The sequence below is a fragment of the Thunnus maccoyii genome, chromosome 22, assembly GCF_910596095.1.
Source record: "Thunnus maccoyii chromosome 22, fThuMac1.1, whole genome shotgun sequence".
NCBI lineage: Eukaryota > Metazoa > Chordata > Actinopteri > Scombriformes > Scombridae > Thunnus > Thunnus maccoyii.
In genome coordinates, this window is record NC_056554.1 from 17018068 (window position 1) to 17040391 (window position 22324).

Below are 22324 nucleotides of genomic sequence, written 5' to 3' on the forward strand. Positions count from 1 at the left end.
CTCTGATATACATTGGTGAGACAATCACTGTCAGATGTGAGATCCAGGGAGGTACAGACACTCAATGGGAATATGAATGGAGAATAAACAACTTGGACACACGTTTGAAACATAAGGAATTCAAGATTAGCAGTGCTTCTGTTTCCCACAGTGGAGAATACAGATGTAAAGGTAGAAAGAACTTGTATTCATCAACAGAGTGGAGTGATGCCATCACATTGACAGTATCATGTAAGTCAAACCATCTGTCATTCATATTCAAAATGGCTTGTTTTTCATTTCAATCTATGTAAGAAAGATAACAGAAAATATTTTCTCCCTCCAACAATGATGCAGCCTCCTATGAGCAGCTCAGTAACAAGTGGTTGCTTTTTAGTTTGAGAACAGAATTACTGAAACTGAGATGTCAGTGTTTCAAGTCTGCTGTGTAACAATATAATGGAGTAAAACATGTTTTCTAGGGCAAATCTCATTCCAATTGTTATAGTTGTTGTTTTGTTTTTTACTCTCAGCAAATAAACCCAAGCCCACACTGAAAGAAGACAACACCATCATACCAGTAGGGGGCAGAGTGACACTGACCTGCTCTGTGGAGGGTTCTGCTGGCTGGAAAAACGACTGGTTCAGACAAAGCTCAGACTCTTCTATAGCTCAGCCCATAAGAAATGTTAACCAAGACAGAGTTATAAGAGTTTATGAAGGAGGCATCTACTACTGCAGAGGTGGAAGAGGATATCCAGTCTTCTCCACAGAGGACAGCAACAAAGTCACTATTCAGCAAACTGGTGAGTTAAGTTATTTGCTTTTGAATAAAACAACATGTATTCTTTAAGATCTGTAAACAGTCCCTGAAGTGTGAGGGAGAACAACTGTGGTATCAATAAGAAAAAATACAAACATGAATGAATGAATATAGAGCAGTAGTTCTTACTTTAAGTGATGATGGAGAAAACAGAACATGTGTTGGATCCTCTAGTTGATTTTTTATTGAATAGACCTCAAAGGGTGAAAGTCACTTTTGTCATATTTGCTCCCCTGAGACTTTGTCAACACCTCATTTGTATAGTTGTTATACTGTTTTATTGTGTAACGATAATAGTCAGTTTTTAAGGGTAGAGTTACTCCAAAAAACGACAGAGGCATTCAGTTCTACTTTAAAACCCTCATCAGGAGGTAATGATGTGAAACAACAGCTAATAAATACCAGGAGGCCCAACAGTGATATACAATATATGAACATTTAGCATCATGTAACAAATTCAAACTGATATAAAGAAACTTACTGAGTAGTAGGAGATGAAACCTGGAACAAAGGTGATGACGACTCAATGAAAAGACATTGATGGACAATATACAAAAATGCAGAAATAGTAGATCAAAATAAGAGACTGTCCTTCCTGGAGGACTTGTTGGAAAATAAATACTTGGACATTCTACAACAAAACCTCCCTTGAACAGTGATTTAAAAGCTTCTAAGAAACTGAAGTTGAAAACTTTGCGGCTTTTTGCTCTGTCACGTAGCATCTGACTAGCTTAGCTGCAGTTTAGACAGGATCCAGTTAAACCTGAACTTGCAGGAGTTGAAAATGCAGCTGCTAAACTGAACCTGATGTTCTGTCAAAACAAGCAGAGCTTCAGCTGAACTGCAGCTAAACTGGATGTATGATGAAGTTATCCTAACTTTTGCCCAACGTATGTGTTTCAGAGGAATGTAACATCATAATGATCTGTGTAACTGTCTGACTTCTGTCAGCAGCTAAAAAAGCCTCAGTTTAATTTTTTTTTTTTAATTTGGCTGTTTCAAACTATAATGAAATGACAAAAAATGTAAATGACACACAGACCTACAGACATCATTTGAGGCACTAAACTTTTTATGACATTCAGTTGCGCAAATATTTTCCATAACCTCAAACAACTGTGAGATGGACTCCCAGAAAAATATTATTTTATTGTAAATCCTGTCTCCTTTCCCCAGTTGCAATAGGCTAAAATAGTTTTGCTTATATTATAACTTAATATTATGGCAGTGTAATGCTGCCACCATGATACAAATATTTTCTCAGTTTCTCAATATAACAAGAAAGCAAAAGATCAGAAGTAATTGGACACTTGGCTGCTAATTGTTTCTTTGGCAGCTGTATGTCAAAAGAGTTCACATGTACAGTGACAAACACACAGAAGAGTGAAAACACAAACATTAAGAAAAACGTGCTGCAAATCCAGAGATACTACAAACTGCAAAACACATACAAAAGTGAAAGCACAAACAGTAAAGGAAATGTGCTCTTAAAAAATAAAAGAAATGCTGTAAGAACTTAATTCTTAATGCTGAATAAGAAGGTTCTGATTCTTGTTCATCAAAAATTTAATTTAATGAATCTTTTAAAAATTTCCAGTAATCTGTCTACTTGGTAACCTAGACAGCAAAGATGCAACAACATTGGATTATTAAACTGTTCCCCAAAATGACTGATGTTGAACAGTCAAGTCTCTCTGCACTGTGAGATAAATGCACCCTGTAAAAGTTTAGTTTCAGGTGTTCTGGAGGACTGTTGTCCTCAGTAAGACCTGTTTATCTGACAAACATGTGACTGCAAAGCTCTTTTCATACTACTTTACTTTTCTGTTTGAACAGTTTCTAATAGGTGGGCTGTTGTGACTCTGCAACCCAACTGGCCTCTGATATACATTGGTGAGACAATCACTGTCAGATGTGAGATCCAGGGAGGTACAGACACTCAATGGGAATATGAATGGAGAATAAACAACTTGGACACACGTTTGAAACATAAGGAATTCAAGATTAGCAGTGCTTCTGTTTCCCACAGTGGAGAATACAGATGTAAAGGTAGAAAGAACTTGTATTCATCAACAGAGTGGAGTGATGCCATCACATTGACAGTATCATGTAAGTCAAACCATCTGTCATTCATATTCAAAATGGCTTGTTTTTCATTTCAATCTATGTAAGAAAGATAACAGAAAATATTTTCTCCCTCCAACAATGATGCAGCCTCCTATGAGCAGCTCAGTAACAAGTGGTTGCTTTTTAGTTTGAGAACAGAATTACTGAAACTGAGATGTCAGTGTTTCAAGTCTGCTGTGTAACAATATAATGGAGTAAAACATGTTTTCTAGGGCAAATCTCATTCCAATTGTTATAGTTGTTGTTTTGTTTTTTACTCTCAGCAAATAAACCCAAGCCCACACTGAAAGAAGACAACACCATCATACCAGTAGGGGGCAGAGTGACACTGACCTGCTCTGTGGAGGGTTCTGCTGGCTGGAAAAACGACTGGTTCAGACAAAGCTCAGACTCTTCTATAGCTCAGCCCATAAGAAATGTTAACCAAGACAGAGTTATAAGAGTTTATGAAGGAGGCATCTACTACTGCAGAGGTGGAAGAGGATATCCAGTCTTCTCCACAGAGGACAGCAACAAAGTCACTATTCAGCAAACTGGTGAGTTAAGTTATTTGCTTTTGAATAAAACAACATGTATTCTTTAAGATCTGTAAACAGTCCCTGAAGTGTGAGGGAGAACAACTGTGGTATCAATAAGAAAAAATACAAACATGAATGAATGAATATAGAGCAGTAGTTCTTACTTTAAGTGATGATGGAGAAAACAGAACATGTGTTGGATCCTCTAGTTGATTTTTTATTGAATAGACCTCAAAGGGTGAAAGTCACTTTTGTCATATTTGCTCCCCTGAGACTTTGTCAACACCTCATTTGTATAGTTGTTATACTGTTTTATTGTGTAACGATAATAGTCAGTTTTTAAGGGTAGAGTTACTCCAAAAAACGACAGAGGCATTCAGTTCTACTTTAAAACCCTCATCAGGAGGTAATGATGTGAAACAACAGCTAATAAATACCAGGAGGCCCAACAGTGATATACAATATATGAACATTTAGCATCATGTAACAAATTCAAACTGATATAAAGAAACTTACTGAGTAGTAGGAGATGAAACCTGGAACAAAGGTGATGACGACTCAATGAAAAGACATTGATGGACAATATACAAAAATGCAGAAATAGTAGATCAAAATAAGAGACTGTCCTTCCTGGAGGACTTGTTGGAAAATAAATACTTGGACATTCTACAACAAAACCTCCCTTGAACAGTGATTTAAAAGCTTCTAAGAAACTGAAGTTGAAAACTTTGCGGCTTTTTGCTCTGTCACGTAGCATCTGACTAGCTTAGCTGCAGTTTAGACAGGATCCAGTTAAACCTGAACTTGCAGGAGTTGAAAATGCAGCTGCTAAACTGAACCTGATGTTCTGTCAAAACAAGCAGAGCTTCAGCTGAACTGCAGCTAAACTGGATGTATGATGAAGTTATCCTAACTTTTGCCCAACGTATGTGTTTCAGAGGAATGTAACATCATAATGATCTGTGTAACTGTCTGACTTCTGTCAGCAGCTAAAAAAGCCTCAGTTTAATTTTTTTTTTTTAATTTGGCTGTTTCAAACTATAATGAAATGACAAAAAATGTAAATGACACACAGACCTACAGACATCATTTGAGGCACTAAACTTTTTATGACATTCAGTTGCGCAAATATTTTCCATAACCTCAAACAACTGTGAGATGGACTCCCAGAAAAATATTATTTTATTGTAAATCCTGTCTCCTTTCCCCAGTTGCAATAGGCTAAAATAGTTTTGCTTATATTATAACTTAATATTATGGCAGTGTAATGCTGCCACCATGATACAAATATTTTCTCAGTTTCTCAATATAACAAGAAAGCAAAAGATCAGAAGTAATTGGACACTTGGCTGCTAATTGTTTCTTTGGCAGCTGTATGTCAAAAGAGTTCACATGTACAGTGACAAACACACAGAAGAGTGAAAACACAAACATTAAGAAAAACGTGCTGCAAATCCAGAGATACTACAAACTGCAAAACACATACAAAAGTGAAAGCACAAACAGTAAAGGAAATGTGCTCTTAAAAAATAAAAGAAATGCTGTAAGAACTTAATTCTTAATGCTGAATAAGAAGGTTCTGATTCTTGTTCATCAAAAATTTAATTTAATGAATCTTTTAAAAATTTCCAGTAATCTGTCTACTTGGTAACCTAGACAGCAAAGATGCAACAACATTGGATTATTAAACTGTTCCCCAAAATGACTGATGTTGAACAGTCAAGTCTCTCTGCACTGTGAGATAAATGCACCCTGTAAAAGTTTAGTTTCAGGTGTTCTGGAGGACTGTTGTCCTCAGTAAGACCTGTTTATCTGACAAACATGTGACTGCAAAGCTCTTTTCATACTACTTTACTTTTCTGTTTGAACAGTTTCTAATAGGTGGGCTGTTGTGACTCTGCAACCCAACTGGCCTCTGATATACATTGGTGAGACAATCACTGTCAGATGTGAGATCCAGGGAGGTACAGACACTCAATGGGAATATGAATGGAGAATAAACAACTTGGACACACGTTTGAAACATAAGGAATTCAAGATTAGCAGTGCTTCTGTTTCCCACAGTGGAGAATACAGATGTAAAGGTAGAAAGAACTTGTATTCATCAACAGAGTGGAGTGATGCCATCACATTGACAGTATCATGTAAGTCAAACCATCTGTCATTCATATTCAAAATGGCTTGTTTTTCATTTCAATCTATGTAAGAAAGATAACAGAAAATATTTTCTCCCTCCAACAATGATGCAGCCTCCTATGAGCAGCTCAGTAACAAGTGGTTGCTTTTTAGTTTGAGAACAGAATTACTGAAACTGAGATGTCAGTGTTTCAAGTCTGCTGTGTAACAATATAATGGAGTAAAACATGTTTTCTAGGGCAAATCTCATTCCAATTGTTATAGTTGTTGTTTTGTTTTTTACTCTCAGCAAATAAACCCAAGCCCACACTGAAAGAAGACAACACCATCATACCAGTAGGGGGCAGAGTGACACTGACCTGCTCTGTGGAGGGTTCTGCTGGCTGGAAAAACGACTGGTTCAGACAAAGCTCAGACTCTTCTATAGCTCAGCCCATAAGAAATGTTAACCAAGACAGAGTTATAAGAGTTTATGAAGGAGGCATCTACTACTGCAGAGGAGGAAGAGGATATCCAGTCTTCTCCACAGAGGACAGCAACAAAGTCACTATTCAGCAAACTGGTGAGTTAAGTTATTTGCTTTTGAATAAAACAACATGTATTCTTTAAGATCTGTAAACAGTCCCTGAAGTGTGAGGGAGAACAACTGTGGTATCAATAAGAAAAAATACAAACATGAATGAATGAATATAGAGCAGTAGTTCTTACTTTAAGTGATGATGGAGAAAACAGAACATGTGTTGGATCCTCTAGTTGATTTTTTATTGAATAGACCTCAAAGGGTGAAAGTCACTTTTGTCATATTTGCTCCCCTGAGACTTTGTCAACACCTCATTTGTATAGTTGTTATACTGTTTTATTGTGTAACGATAATAGTCAGTTTTTAAGGGTAGAGTTACTCCAAAAAACGACAGAGGCATTCAGTTCTACTTTAAAACCCTCATCAGGAGGTAATGATGTGAAACAACAGCTAATAAATACCAGGAGGCCCAACAGTGATATACAATATATGAACATTTAGCATCATGTAACAAATTCAAACTGATATAAAGAAACTTACTGAGTAGTAGGAGATGAAACCTGGAACAAAGGTGATGACGACTCAATGAAAAGACATTGATGGACAATATACAAAAATGCAGAAATAGTAGATCAAAATAAGAGACTGTCCTTCCTGGAGGACTTGTTGGAAAATAAATACTTGGACATTCTACAACAAAACCTCCCTTGAACAGTGATTTAAAAGCTTCTAAGAAACTGAAGTTGAAAACTTTGCGGCTTTTTGCTCTGTCACGTAGCATCTGACTAGCTTAGCTGCAGTTTAGACAGGATCCAGTTAAACCTGAACTTGCAGGAGTTGAAAATGCAGCTGCTAAACTGAACCTGATGTTCTGTCAAAACAAGCAGAGCTTCAGCTGAACTGCAGCTAAACTGGATGTATGATGAAGTTATCCTAACTTTTGCCCAACGTATGTGTTTCAGAGGAATGTAACATCATAATGATCTGTGTAACTGTCTGACTTCTGTCAGCAGCTAAAAAAGCCTCAGTTTAATTTTTTTTTTTTAATTTGGCTGTTTCAAACTATAATGAAATGACAAAAAATGTAAATGACACACAGACCTACAGACATCATTTGAGGCACTAAACTTTTTATGACATTCAGTTGCGCAAATATTTTCCATAACCTCAAACAACTGTGAGATGGACTCCCAGAAAAATATTATTTTATTGTAAATCCTGTCTCCTTTCCCCAGTTGCAATAGGCTAAAATAGTTTTGCTTATATTATAACTTAATATTATGGCAGTGTAATGCTGCCACCATGATACAAATATTTTCTCAGTTTCTCAATATAACAAGAAAGCAAAAGATCAGAAGTAATTGGACACTTGGCTGCTAATTGTTTCTTTGGCAGCTGTATGTCAAAAGAGTTCACATGTACAGTGACAAACACACAGAAGAGTGAAAACACAAACATTAAGAAAAACGTGCTGCAAATCCAGAGATACTACAAACTGCAAAACACATACAAAAGTGAAAGCACAAACAGTAAAGGAAATGTGCTCTTAAAAAATAAAAGAAATGCTGTAAGAACTTAATTCTTAATGCTGAATAAGAAGGTTCTGATTCTTGTTCATCAAAAATTTAATTTAATGAATCTTTTAAAAATTTCCAGTAATCTGTCTACTTGGTAACCTAGACAGCAAAGATGCAACAACATTGGATTATTAAACTGTTCCCCAAAATGACTGATGTTGAACAGTCAAGTCTCTCTGCACTGTGAGATAAATGCACCTTGTAAAAGTTTAGGTTCAGGTGTTCTGGAGGACTGTTGTCCTCAGTAAGACCTGTTTATCTGACAAACATGTGATTGCACCATACTACTTGATTTTTATGTTTTTTATGCTTTTGATGTTGCCTTGTATTTCTTCATTTTTCTCTCCTAATTTTTTTCTACTGAAAATTATATAAATGTTTCAAGTCTGTTGGGTAACAACAGCAGCGGTCCGGATGGAGGAGCTGCTAACCAGCCTGAGAAAACTACAACTCTGGGTTCCAAAAAGAAGTAAAACTACAACTGTAGGTCCTTGTAACGCATAACACTTCAATTTGACATATAAAAAATGAAGTTCAAGTGACCATCTCGCCATTCTTACACAGGTTTAACCATAGCAACGTTATGATGAAGGTGACATTTTTTCAAACATGTGGGCGCTGTGCCATGCGGCTACTATAATACTGTATGCAGCTACTATAGTAAAAAGTACGGGTGCTGGTGTATAAATTAACCGTCCTTTTATCCAAAAGTCGTAAAGAGCAAGGGAGGTACATTTAATGAAGCCCTGGAGGGCGGGAGTGGATGAACCCAGTTAAGGAGTACCCGCCCGTACGGGACACTCTACGAAGTAAAGCGAACATACCCGCAAGAAGGCAGGGATCATTTCATTGATCAACACTACACGTGGCTTATTGGTTGGGGGATTTTGACAGGGTTGTTAAGAGCAGAGACGAAATCTGAGACCAGTTCAATGAGCGCACAGAAGCAGCCTCAGTGCGACGAGAAGAGCTGAAGCTGCAGCGCGGGAAAACTGTACAAGGAAGATTATATTTGAGTGCAAGCACACAGTTTGAGCAGAAACAGAGCAAATCTAAGCGCAAGCAGAGGCTATTTGAGTGCGAGGGCAGGGTTTTGAGGGACAATATTACAAAATTTGAAAGTGAAATCAATAAATCATGCTCTCAAATTGATATACCATGCTCTTGAATAAAGATAGGAAAAAAGCTCCATACTTTGCACCAGTGTCACCAACTAGCTCTCAACTTTTTTTTGAGAAACATGCCACCACATGATCACCACAACTATTCTAACAAAAACAACAAAAAATAGAAGCAAACAAAAACAGTGCACTAATTAAACATCAACTGTACCTCATTAGTTAGTTCTGCAGTAACTCCTGTCATCAGCCAAGGAGAGTCATATGTCACATGTTCTGTTTGTATCTTCCATATGATGGTATTAGCTAAATGACTTGATCGATGTTCAAGTCTTTTCTAAGGGAAATTTCTAGAATGATTTCCCTGTAGTTCTTGTGCTGAAGTAAAAATATTTTCTTAAGGCAAATCCAATTCCAACCATTTACTTGTTTTGTTTTTTGTTCTAATGTGAACAGCAAGTAATCTCAAGGCCACAGTAACAGCAGAAAGGACAGTCATACCAGTATATATTTCTGTTTTTATCCAAACTGTGTATATTTGGTGGGTACAGTTTCTAACAAGTCTGTTGTAACACAGCAAACCAACTGGCCTTCAGTGGTGAATCAATCACTCTAAGATGTGAGATCAAAGATAGTGGAGACACTGAGTGGGGGTATGAATGGAAAACAACCAAAGAAAAACTTTTTACAGTAGAAAAGTACTGTTGTAAGGGTGAACATAAAATAGACCTTTAGTCCTCAACAGAAAGAAGTGATCCCATCAGGTTGACAGTGTCATGTGAGCTGGACTGTGTTTCATCAATTGTGAGAATATCATGTTTTTGAGTTTCCACCTATCTATGTCTGAATAATTCAATAGAAAATATTTATTTCCTCAATTAATTAGTCAACTTCTCAGGACTGATCAGTAAATAATTGTGTTTGTTTTTGAAGACAAGCCATCATTCAGTGTCCTGTAGCATTTGAAATATACTTAATTGATTCATTGTTAACAGATTAAGGAGAATATAAAACAATGACTCATTGTGCAGATCAAAGTGATTAAATCAATATTTTCGGTGTGCTTGGGACTCCCATCAAGATTACGTGAAATTCATTATGTTCTCATTTTCACCAAGTTATTTAATCTGGACTAAATCACAGGGACAATAATTACATTTCAATGTCTTTGTTTTAAACTGAACAGCAAATAGACCAAAGGCCAAACTGAGTGCTGACAACAGAGACATTCCAGTAGGGGGCAGTGTGACCCTGACCTGCTCTGTGGACTCATCATCTGGTTGGAAATACTACTGGTACAGAGATGAGAAAACCTCTGAACCCCTGAACACACAAGATGCTGTTTTCCAATCAACTGGACAAATCAGTGTCTCACAGGGAGGACTCTACTGGTGCAGAGGAGGAAGAGGAAACCCAGTTTATTACACAGAGTACAGTGATTCAATCAGGATCAACACAATTGGTGAGTTTGACAATGAGATTTGTTACACACACTTTAGAAAAACCCCTATTGTGTTTTCATGATAATTGATTAAGATTTAGGCTAAAAAAAACATTTGACTGTGATTGATTTGTGTTTGTCATTCTTGTATCCTCATTGGTAATTCTTAACCATTAACAGTCCCAAATAAGGCTGTTCTGACTCTGCGACCCAACTGGACTGAGATATACAGAGGAGAGGCGATGATGCTGAGATGTGAGATCCACGACGGAGACACAGAGTGGGAGTATGAATGGAAAACAACCCACGTATACATACCTCCAAATCAAAATGAATACATGATTAGCAAGGCGTCCTCATACGACAGTGGAAACTACAGGTGTAAAGGCAGAATGAAAAATACACAACGTACTTCAACAGAGTGGAGTGATTACATCAAATTGACAGTATCTGATAGTAAGTCTGATCTTATTTAATTTACACTGACAATATTAACATAAAATACATTTTGTTAACATATATTTAGATAGTGTATCTTTAAGTTTATGTTGCCTCTTTGGATATAAAATATATTTGGATAAAATGTAATTCTATAATAGATAAAATGATAAGTGTATTAGATAAGATTTATTTATATGTCTAGAGACTAAAGTCTACATCATAACATGTTTTCATTCTGAGAAAATCACTTTCCAACAGATGCACCAGAGTCTGTCCTCACTGTGTCTCCATCATGGCTGAGTCCTGGAGACTCAGTAACTCTGAGCTGTAAGGTTGAACATCCATCTGCAGGATGGAGGTTCTACTGGTATAAGACTGTTCCCAAACTATCAGACAACTCCTACAGCTATGAGCTGCTACCTGGTAGCACCAATGGGACTGAACAGGATTCCTACATCATTCATGGGTCGACACACACAGCAAGATATACTTGTAGAGCTGGAAGAGGAGACCCAGTGTTTTACACTGATTACAGCAAACCTGAGTTTGTTTGGTCTGGAGGTGAGTTTGCTTGTTTGTTTTTGTCTCCTTCTGTCAAGAAGCAGTTGTGATGTGATTATCTGGGTATTGATTGTGGTGAACCTATGACCTTTCTCTATCAAGTCAAGATTTCAATTTTTCAACACACTCACCAAACACAATGTTGATATTGAATTATTCTACATACTGGACTGGGCTGGATTTCCTTCTTTAAATCTTCAATTGATCTGAAAACATTACAGCACCAAAAAACTGAGATATTATGATTTTACTTGTCATCAAAATCAAACTCTGCTCCTCTTTGCAATGAATACTTTTACTTTGGATACCTGAGCTCATCTTACAGCCAATACTCATTACTTTTACTTACACAGCAGGCTGGACAGGTGTGGTTAAATGAGACTTTATCTAGTGGTCAGGCAACATATAGACATACAAAACAGTCAAAATCTGGTAATGAAAAACCAGAAAAGTCAGCAGTCAACAAAGCAAGTAAATGGACAAAGTACAGAAACAGCTGGAAACCTGAGAAAACTCAGACAGATGAGAGAAAAACAATGACTATACAGTACCAGTCAAAAGTTTAGACACACTTTCTCATTCAAGGGAAGGTGTGTCCAAACTTTTGACTAGTACTTTATATAGAGACAATGAAACATCATTTAGTATGACAAACACATCCTCTGTATGTTTGAAAGGTGGCAGGTAAACGTAGGTTGTTTACAGCTTCACAGTGAACAGTTGCTATAGTTATCTTGGTAGCAAGTTTTCAAGATAGAAAAAATAATCAAAATATCCATAAAACAGCTCAAACCACTCTGCAGCACACTTCACGTCTCCACTGTCAGTCCATATGCTCTGTATGTTCTTAACACTCACAGTTCACCAAAACACTGAACCTTCGCACAGTTTATGTTATTCAGATGTTTTTACTCTCAACAATAAATAGTATTAAAAATACAAAAAAGAGGATTATTTGCATTGTGATCTTTTTAAATTTTAATATCTCTGTACTTGGTTTGCTCCTCATTACATGTTTTTCAGATGTTCATTCAGCAGTGACTCCCAAAGTGAGTCCTGACAGAGTGCAGCACTTCACCTCTGACTCTGTCTCACTGAGCTGTGAAGGAAACTCTACTGAGTGGAGAGTGAGGAGGTTTCCTGAGGACCACTACTGGTCATACTGTTCTAACTGGAGGTCAATGACTGGATCCACATGCAACATCAACAGTTCACAGCAGAGTGATGCAGTGTACTGGTGTGAGTCTGGATCAGGAGAGTTCAGCAATGCAGTCAACATCACTATACAGAGTATGTTTACATTACATTTTATTTCATTTTCATCTTGTATTTAAATTATTTTCAACATGGTGTCACTAACTACACTTCCTGTGTAGACAAACAAGTCATATGTCTAAACTTTTGAAACATTGTTGTTATATTATTGTTACTTTAACAAAATTAAAAGCTCATTAAACTATATTTCCTTAATATTATCATAAAGAAACATCATCCAAACAATTAGAAAATCAGACGTCCTCTGCACAACTCATAATTTAGTTGTGTTCTTGTCAAACACAGGTAATGCAAAAGAATAAATAAATTATGAAGGGGCTTCCTTCAAACCAAAAACTCATCTGTGAACCAAATTAAAGCTTCTTCATATTTATTTAAACAACTGGAAATTAATAGTTTACAGATCCAAGATGTTTGGTCGACAGTTTTTTTGGTGTGCAGCAAGACCTTTCTTTATTTTTGATAAATTACCACGCTGATTCAGTCAGAGGTGTTTTTGTGTCAATAGTCATCCACCGTTTCTTTCATGTGTACCTGTTAGCTCTAGAGCTAACTAGTCATAGCTAGTATATTTACAGTTACAAGACACGTATGTAATAAAGCTGAAATGTTGGGACTTTGCTCAGCAACACTGATTCTGTGAGATTAGTTGGAGAAAAATAAAGGCATATGTGTGATCTATTCTCATGGTTTTATGTCACCTTGTTCTAAAGGTCAGCAGCTGGTCTCTGATTGAAACTTCATATTCTTTGACTGTTTTACAGATGCAGATATTATCCTGGTGAGTCCTGTGCATCCTTTGACTGAGGGAGATTCTGTTACTCTTGGCTGCAAACTGAAGAGAGGAGAATTACTTTCCAACGTGTTTTTCTATCAAAATGACAAACTTATCCAAAATGATACGAGAGGGGAGCTGAATATCTCTGCAGTGTCAAAGTCAGACGAAGGCTTCTACAAGTGTAAATACTCAGGAAAAGAATCAGTACAGAGTTGGATGTCAGTTAAGGGTGAGTAGGATTAAAACAATTCATGCATTGTCTTTCTTGTGAACTGTGTTGCTGTCTTAGAAAGACATGTGGTCAAATACTTTACAGAACTAGAAATTTACAGGTTTAGTTTCAGCTGATTTCACATATTGAATTAACTTGTTTTCTACTTTACATAAGGGCCATTCAGTAATTAAACATAAAATAAAAAATCTGATATCTATAAAAATACAAATGAAAATGAATGATGAATATTGTTTATTATCTATTACAGCAGTGTCCAGGCCTGACAGCTCTTCATCTCTTATACCATTAATTGTTGGGCTGGTTTGTGGAATTATTCTTATTATTCTCCTGCTCCTGTTGTATCGCTACAGACGATCCAAAGGTGAGACTTTTTCACTCTGATGTTAAATGTTTTATGTTTTAATTATTCAAATACAAAGATGTATCCTGATGTCATAATGTGAAATAGCAGAAAAAATATTTATAAAATAAAACCACATAACAATAAATATCTTTTTCACAGATTCACGCTATATCAGGTTGGTACAAAACTCTCTTCTCTCATTTTGAACATAACAGCAGTACCTTCAATGTGTCTTATTAAATTCATTGTATTTGCTAAATGTTTTAGGCCGATCCAGTCTGACAGCACCAATCAGGACCCCGCCATAAATCACATGGTCAACCTTAATGAAACTCAACATAACGTATACTCCTCTCCTCTCCATGGTCAGTCTTCAAACTAATCCTGATTAATTTTGTCATTTTTTCTTAACTGTAACCTCAACATTTCTATTACAGTCTATAAAGACAGTAAAGGCTCTAAAACATTTAAGATTCCCTGTATTTGCATTTATCCACACTATTTTAAAATCAAATAAATAAATCAGAAAAACCTGAGGTTTTTTGTTAAAAAGGTGATATTTGATTGGTATCATGCAATTTAAATAGTTCACTTGATCTCAGCTTGATTTTCACTTTATGCTCACAGGTGATGCTTCTGTCTATGAATCAATCAAAGGCTCTGAGGACACTGAAAATGGTACAGTATACACCTTAACACGGAGCAGTCTGAAATGCAATATTACATAATTTAAGAGAAAACAATTTACAAAACAATGTAACATCAAATATCCTTTTCACAGATTCAGGCTTTATCAGGTTGGAATAAAACTCTCTTCTCTCAGAATGTGTAAAAGAATTTCTAAATGCTGATATTTGTGAATGTGTACAGGAAACTGAAAATGTGTATTCAGATTTGCTAGAGTATCAAGATTTGTGAATGTATACACTAGGGCTGGACGATATCGCAAATTGATTTTATTCATTTAAATTCTTGTTTTTGGTCAATGTGTAAAATGTCTAAATCGTAAAATTGAGTTATTACAAAATGCACGAAAAGGTTATTTTCAGTCAAAAAGTAGATGGCAGCTACATTAGCTGTTTTGAATCACTTGAGTCGTAAACTGTGACATTATCATTTTTTGTTAACTCTAACTCTAACATTTCTATTACTCTTTTTCTAGACTCTAGCCATCTGATTTTTAATGAATATTAACCAAAAGCCACAATCCATTAGACAGGAAGTTGTTGTTGATCTCAGTAAATAAAGCAGTGGGTCAGTTTGTAGAACAGTCTCAAAGATTTGTCACATAACCTGTTGTTCTACCACATGCACAAAAGATCAGACTAGAACATGGTTTTATATTGTTGTAATTGAACCAAAACTACAAGATTTATGTCTAAAGTCCAGAAATATTATTGCCATTATGGCTTTAAGGCTTTATAATCTTGATTGTAACGTATTAAATATTACAGTCTACAAAGAAATTAAAGCTTCTAAAACCTTTACAGATTCTTGTTGTTGCATTTATCCACACTGTTAAAATCACATTTTTAAGAAAACCTTAAGACTATTGTTAAAAAGGTGATATTTCATTGATATCATGCAATTAAAATGATTCATTTGATCTCGGCTTGATTTTCATTTTTTGCTCACAGGTGATGCGTCTGTCTATGAATCAATCAAAGACTATGAAGACCCTGAAAATGGTACAGTATACACCTTAACATGGAGCAGTCTGAAATGCAATATTACATAATTTAAGGGAAAACAATTTACAAAACAATGTAACATTAAATTTCCTTTTCACAGATTCACGCTTTATCAGGTTGGAACAAAACTCTCTTCTCTCATTTTGAACATAACAGCAGTACCTTCAATGTGTCTTATTAAATTCATTGTATTTGCTAAATGTTTTAGGCCGGTCCAGTCTGACAGCACCAATCAGGACTCTGCTGCAAATCACATGGTCAACCTGAATGAAACTCAACGTAACGTATACTCCTCTCTTCTCCATGGTCAGTCTTCAAACTAATCCTGATTAATTTTGTCATTTTTTCTTAACTGTAACCTCAACATTTCTATTACAGTCTACAAAGACAGTAAAGGCTCTAAACATTTAAGATTCCCTGTATTTGCATTTATCCACACTATTTTAAAATCGAATGAATAAACAAAAAAAACCTGAGGATTTTTGTTAAAAAGGTGATATTTGATCTTATTTGGTATCATGCAATTTAAATAGTTCACTTGATCTCAGCTTGATTTTCACTTTTTGCTCACAGGTGATGCTTCTGTCTATGAATCAATCAAAGGCTCTGAAGACACTGAAAATGGTACAGTATACACCTTAACATGGAGCAGTCTGAAATGCAATATTACATAATTTAAGAGAAAACAATTTACAAAACAAAACCATGTAACAACAAATATCATTTTCACAGATTCAGGCTTTATCGGGTTGGAATAAAACTCTCTTCTCTCAGAATGTGTAAAAGAATTTCTAAATGCTGATATTTGTGAATGTGTACAGGAAACTGAAAATGTGTATTCAGATTTGCAAGAGTATCAAGATTTGTGAATGTATACACTAGGGCTGGACAATATCTCAAATTGATTTTATTCATTTAAATTCTTGTTTTTGGTCAATGTGTAAAATGTCTAAATCGTAAAATTGAGTTATTACAAAATGCATGAAAAGGTTATTTTTAGTCAAAAAGTAGATGGCAGCTACATTAGCTGTTTTGAGTCACTTGAATCGTAAACTGTGACATTATTAATTACACTACATGCACACCTGCCACAGCTGTCTCTGGCTATCTCGCAGTGAATTTAACAGTCACATCTACGAGAAGAACAGACTGAAAATGACTCTGCACACTGATCTGTGCTCTTGGTTTGTGTTAGTTGATGAGGTCTCATCTCTAGTTATGAGAGTTGAAACACCTGAAGTTGAAGGAACAGTATCCAGATTCTACACTGTACAGTTTACTCTCCAGGTAGCTAACGCTAGCTAGCAGCAGTCTGCAAATATCAGGCTGATGTCTTGTAAAAAAACACAAACAGCAGCAACTAGTGGTCTGATTTTCTGCTCTATCTGTGCTGAAACTGATTATTAAACTAGATGCCTATGATCTACTTAGTTGAAGCATCTGGTGCTCACAGTCAATAGCTGTGTGGGATCACATGTATTTTATGCATAATGATTATAACAGCCTTGCAGGTGTTGCAGGTTTCTTATTGTTCTTGCTCAACTGTCTTAAATAAATATGATATTTTAAGTCTGCATTATGAAGGCAAACAAAAATCAAGTAAAATCATGAAACGACCCCAAGATTGAAAAAAATTACGATTTTTTTGTCCATATCGCCCAGCCCTAGCATACACAGAGTTGTGAATGTGTAAAATCTGTGAGAAAAATGTATTTTAAGTATTTTGCTCCAAGAGGTGGGAAGTTACAACTCAGGTACACCTCTCCATTGGTTTTCTTTATACATGTGACTTTTGCTAGACTCCTGTCATGTCTGAGATCTGCAAATGTGTCAAAATTTTTGTCTGTAAAACAGTGTGCCAACCAATATTGAATTATTTGCAATATTAACTTGCAGACAAACATTCTGCAGGTTTCTTGTCAACAGATTGATGGTCATCACTGCTGCAAAACCTCTAACTAGCATTAACATTTTTCCTAATATCAATCACCTCATGTGTTCGCTGACTGTGACTGTCACAGCATGCAGTCAGTGAGGATTAGTCTGGTGCAGGTTACTCACTGAAAATATAGTTAAACATTAAAGGCTGCTGTCACTAACAAGACAAGTATAGTTTGTTGAAGATAACATGTTTGTTTCCTGTAGACTCTAATGTTACATCATATGAACTACATTTGTTTACAGCAGCAGGGTAGATTCTAGCAAAGCCCAGCAATAAAATACAGAATAAAATGCATTGCAATGATGTTACCAACAAACAGAATATTTTATATATAACATTGCAGTTTATTTACCGTTGAAATTGTCTCAGGGGAAACACTGCAACAATATTGTCCTAGCAGTTTCTAGCGAGGCTAAAACATTACAGTTTGTCAGTTTGCACCATTAACGATGCTAAAGAGCTACTGGTCACTCACTAGATGGAAATTTGTGGAAAGTTGCTTGTTGTTATGGTAGTTGGGAACAGTACAGTGACTTTTATGGCTCCATTGCATCCTGCCTTGTTTTTTCAGTTCCTCCCAGTGTGAGCCTGCAAGCCTCGGCCAAGTATGAAGAAAACCCTCACATTTGCAAATTTTAGTCAGGAATGTATCAAAAGTTACATGTAAAGAGACAACTAATTACAGATGTACCTGAGTTGTATCTGATGACTTTCTGTTTCCAGCTCTTGGAGCAAAACTTTCAGTCATTAATAAAAGGCCATTTATTCTGAGTTTTTTGAATACATTTTTAAAGATTCACATATACAGATTTGTCTGCATATTCACAAGTGTCGATACACTTACAAATCTGAATACATAGTTGCAGATTGCTGTACATATTCACACATTTCAGTATGAATTTAGAGATTCTTTTACAGGTTTACAAATCTGATTATGCACACACTCTCCACACACATTTGCAAACACTATTGCTACAATAATACAGAAGAAAGACAAATTAATTAAGGTCTACACTCACCTGCGACTGTTACTGTCCAACATGTTGGTCTTGGACACAGTGTAATGTATGTCATGTGTTCTGTATTTGCAAAATTGTAGGTGTTTATAATTATTATTTTTTTGAATGTTTTATGTTGGAATGTGTGTTTATTTTACATTATGTGTGTTTGCAGTGCTGAAGAACAGTATTTATACATCAGTATGTATAATCAGTATCAGTATGTTTACTAAATTCTGTAAAAGCCATAATACTCTGCTGTGTGACTGCTTTGAGCACTCTGAGCATTACAATACTGTTATTCTTTTATTATCAGTGGAGACATTAACCCTGACAACCCTTCAGTACATTATCATTGTAAATTATGACATTACTGGAAAATGTTTCAGACTAATCTTCTCTTTTGGTTTTCTTCCAGGTCTGTAGAGAGATCTGTATCAACAAAACCAAAGGAATGGATGACAACATGAAGAACTACATCATTGTGTAGTTTATTTGCAGTTTTGTGTGCAATTGTGTACATCTGCTGTCTAAATATCAAATGTGCTCAGTATTTTGTACAGTTAGTACAGTAGTGCAGCTTTAGTCAGTCAGCCTCTTCTTCAGTTTTTGATGAAACAGCTTTGATGATTATATGTGATGATCTGCTATCAAACAACATCCTGTTAAACATGTTGTACAAGTTTTCCTGTCCTTTAATGAATGAATTCATAGATCATTTATTTTTACCTATTTGTTTTAAGTGTATGTATGTTAATGTCTGTTTTATAATCTTCCTTCTTAATTTGGTCATCCAGTAGCTGAGAGAGGAACAAAAACTTTGAACCAGGAAGTTTGGAGATTCTTATGTTCTTATGCAGATTGATTTATGCCCCTTGTTTCTGTGTTGAACCATCAGGTATATTTCTGTGATAAAAAAAACATCTCGAAATGTGAACAACTGTAAACAAAGCTGATCAAAGATCCCTGTTTTACATTATGGGGTGAACATCAGACAGCAGAGAGAGGGAGTAGGACACTGTAGGAAAATTAGTAAAATAGCCCTTTAAAATACTACAATAAGTGACTGAAAGCTGAATTCTGTAACCTCACATGTTGTCTCCCTCAATATATAGCTAAGTAATATCTACTGTATTGTATTGTTATATCTAACCTCATCATATTAAACTATGTTCAGCACAGTAAAGTCTGATTGACTAGTAACAGGTCACAGAAATGCAAATATAATATCTCTTAGTTGGAATTTTTTAAAGGATAAATGTGAACTGATGACAGTCAAGATTTTGTAATAAGAGCTTCTCCAACTATACGTGCTAATTTTAATTTGTAGTGAACAACTGTGTGTATTCATTAAAAACATTACAGGTTTTAGATTTAAAGGGACTCATCAAGCACATTTCCAGGTCTGTATTTTTAATCTGGGGCTCTACAGGAATATGTAACTTTTGCTATTATTATACATTAAAGTTTTCCTGTCTATTTACAAATGAATTTTCCTGTGATGTATGTGCTTATTTTTTTTAGTCATCAATAAACATTTTTTCAGAAGTAAACAGTCAGTGATGTTTTTAATTGCTTTTTATATTTATATAATATATACTTTATATATTTATGTAATTGAGTGAACTAGAGGTTACGATTTTGAAGCTATAGGAACATACAGGGGGGAAAAAAGTATAAAAACTTTGGAAAAACATTTAGCTTTTGACTGGGGCCTCCTGATTTCAAGAATTGTTGCCATCTAATTGCACACTACCAAAGGTGTGAGTCCACATGTGTTTCTTAATATGAGCTGATCAGACGCCAGAGAGAGTTGAGGAAGTAGAGAGGAGAGTGGTGCACTACTGATCCATATCTAATAATGAAAAACTAAACATCAAACAAGAAATGCAAGTTGAAATTAATGTCAACTGTTATTAATAGAAAGGTCAAACAATGAAGAGTCTCCCATTAAATAATGAATACAGAGGGAGAATACAATAATAATAATACAACTCCATTTTTTTTTGAAGGTCTATTTCTAGTTTTCACCACTAGATGTCACTATTTCATTATTTGATGTGGGCCTTCATTATTTATTGCTGCCACATTCATTGTTCGATGTGATGATTTGCTATTTGATGTGTGCTGTGTGCTCGACCCGTCATCAAACCTGCCATCAAAGGCTCCACTCAATGCCTACAGAGCAGGAGTCCTGCAGGGGAGACTCTTGACCGACCGATGAAAATGAGGAAATAAAGTCTTTAGTTGAAGCCAAATGAAGCTTAGTGAAAGTTCAGTCAGGAAGACTATCTTTTGCATGCTCAGGTCATTAGTATTATCTCCCAAATCATCTGTCATTCCCATCCCTAAGGCATAGCTGTCAATTAAGACATCAGCTGTTCACATCAGCTGATCACATCTGACCAATAGCATGGTGACACACCTTTATTTGTCAGCCTATCATAATGCGGCTGTCTTTTAAAATATGTTTTCTCCTTCTCTACCTTAATGCTTTTATGCTGTCGTTTTGCATGCCCCACCACCTCCCCATCACCGCCAAGTCTTCGCAGATTCATCAGTGCATCTCCTCATCAACCTCATCAGCCTTATCAGCCTCAGCAGAAGACATCGGCCACCATCACCAGTGTCTGGACTCCATGGAGGGATTTATCTTGCTGCTGCTCCCTGTAGAGTCTAAGCACCAAAAACTCTGGTCAACACTTAATCTTCAATATCATCTGTATAATAAACAATTATTTTTGCTGCATTCACTTGTCTCTCTTGATTGAAATTTACGCTGTCAGCCAGATGACATGTTTTACACCTGGTTGACAGCAGATAGCAGACTGAGCTGATAGGGAGAGTTAAAGATGTAAAACACAGTGAGAACTTTAATGTCAGATTTTCACAAGCTCACACCTCTGACTTTCTGTTGTATGATGTTTCAGATTGAGAAATAAATATTGACTGTCCACTTCCTCATGTCACCACCAGTCATAGTTGTATTCAAATACAGTCAGTTAAAAAAACATTTTGTAATTGCTATATTATATTCATATGCATTGCACTTGACTCAATTTCTACTACCTCCCAAAATATTTTCACTTGTTTTAGTTTCTACTGTCTAAAAAATATGATTGCACATCCTGCACAGTATCAGACACTTCTTCTTTTCCGTGTATTGACACATCAGCTCTGGTGTGAATGTGACAACCACACCTCAAGTATGTGTTGCTATCAATGCAACACATATTTATGTGTAGAGAGAAACTGTTGGTTTGTTTTCGTCATGCTGATAAGCAGTGACTTGTTTTTTCTACTCAAGCTCTAGTTGTCAAGTAAACTGTGTAACACAATGGTACAAAACGTGCAACAATTTATTTTTAATATATTTCATTTTTGATTTGTGTAGCCCGTCTACCCTCTATATTATGTAGATGGAGCCCTGAGTTCTTTATCCTAATTTCCTTTGTTATATTATCTCTGATTAATTTAATGTTTTTAGCTTGGGTCACTTTGAAAATCCTATAGCCTACCTCTTGAATATAACTTATTTTGAGACCATAGTGTAACAAACAATTGAGTATGCTAGCCCTTTAACACAATAAAATACCACAATCTAATATAAGTTGGTATAGAGTATAAAGGCTATATAGCTTTTAACCTCTGAAATAATAAACACACTCAGAAACCATTTAAAATTAAAAGTAATAATTTCTTCCTTTAATTCTGAGGCAAAATTAAATGAAAATAATATTAAATTAAATACCAGGAGTGTTCACTGCTTTTGTTTCACAAGTCACACAGTAAATTTTCCCTTTTTACCTTTTCACCTTAAA

General features: G+C 35.7%; 1 protein-coding gene across 1 annotated transcript in view; it reads left to right on the plus strand.

The window, feature by feature from the left end:
- LOC121890086 overlaps positions 1–22324 on the plus strand; it is a 364377-nt gene that overhangs the window by 272596 nt on the left and 69457 nt on the right. The window contains exon 34 of the mRNA XM_042402354.1: positions 15664–15679. Within this exon, the coding sequence (XP_042258288.1) occupies positions 15664–15679 (16 nt within the window). The remainder of the gene's footprint in view (positions 1–15663; positions 15680–22324) is intronic.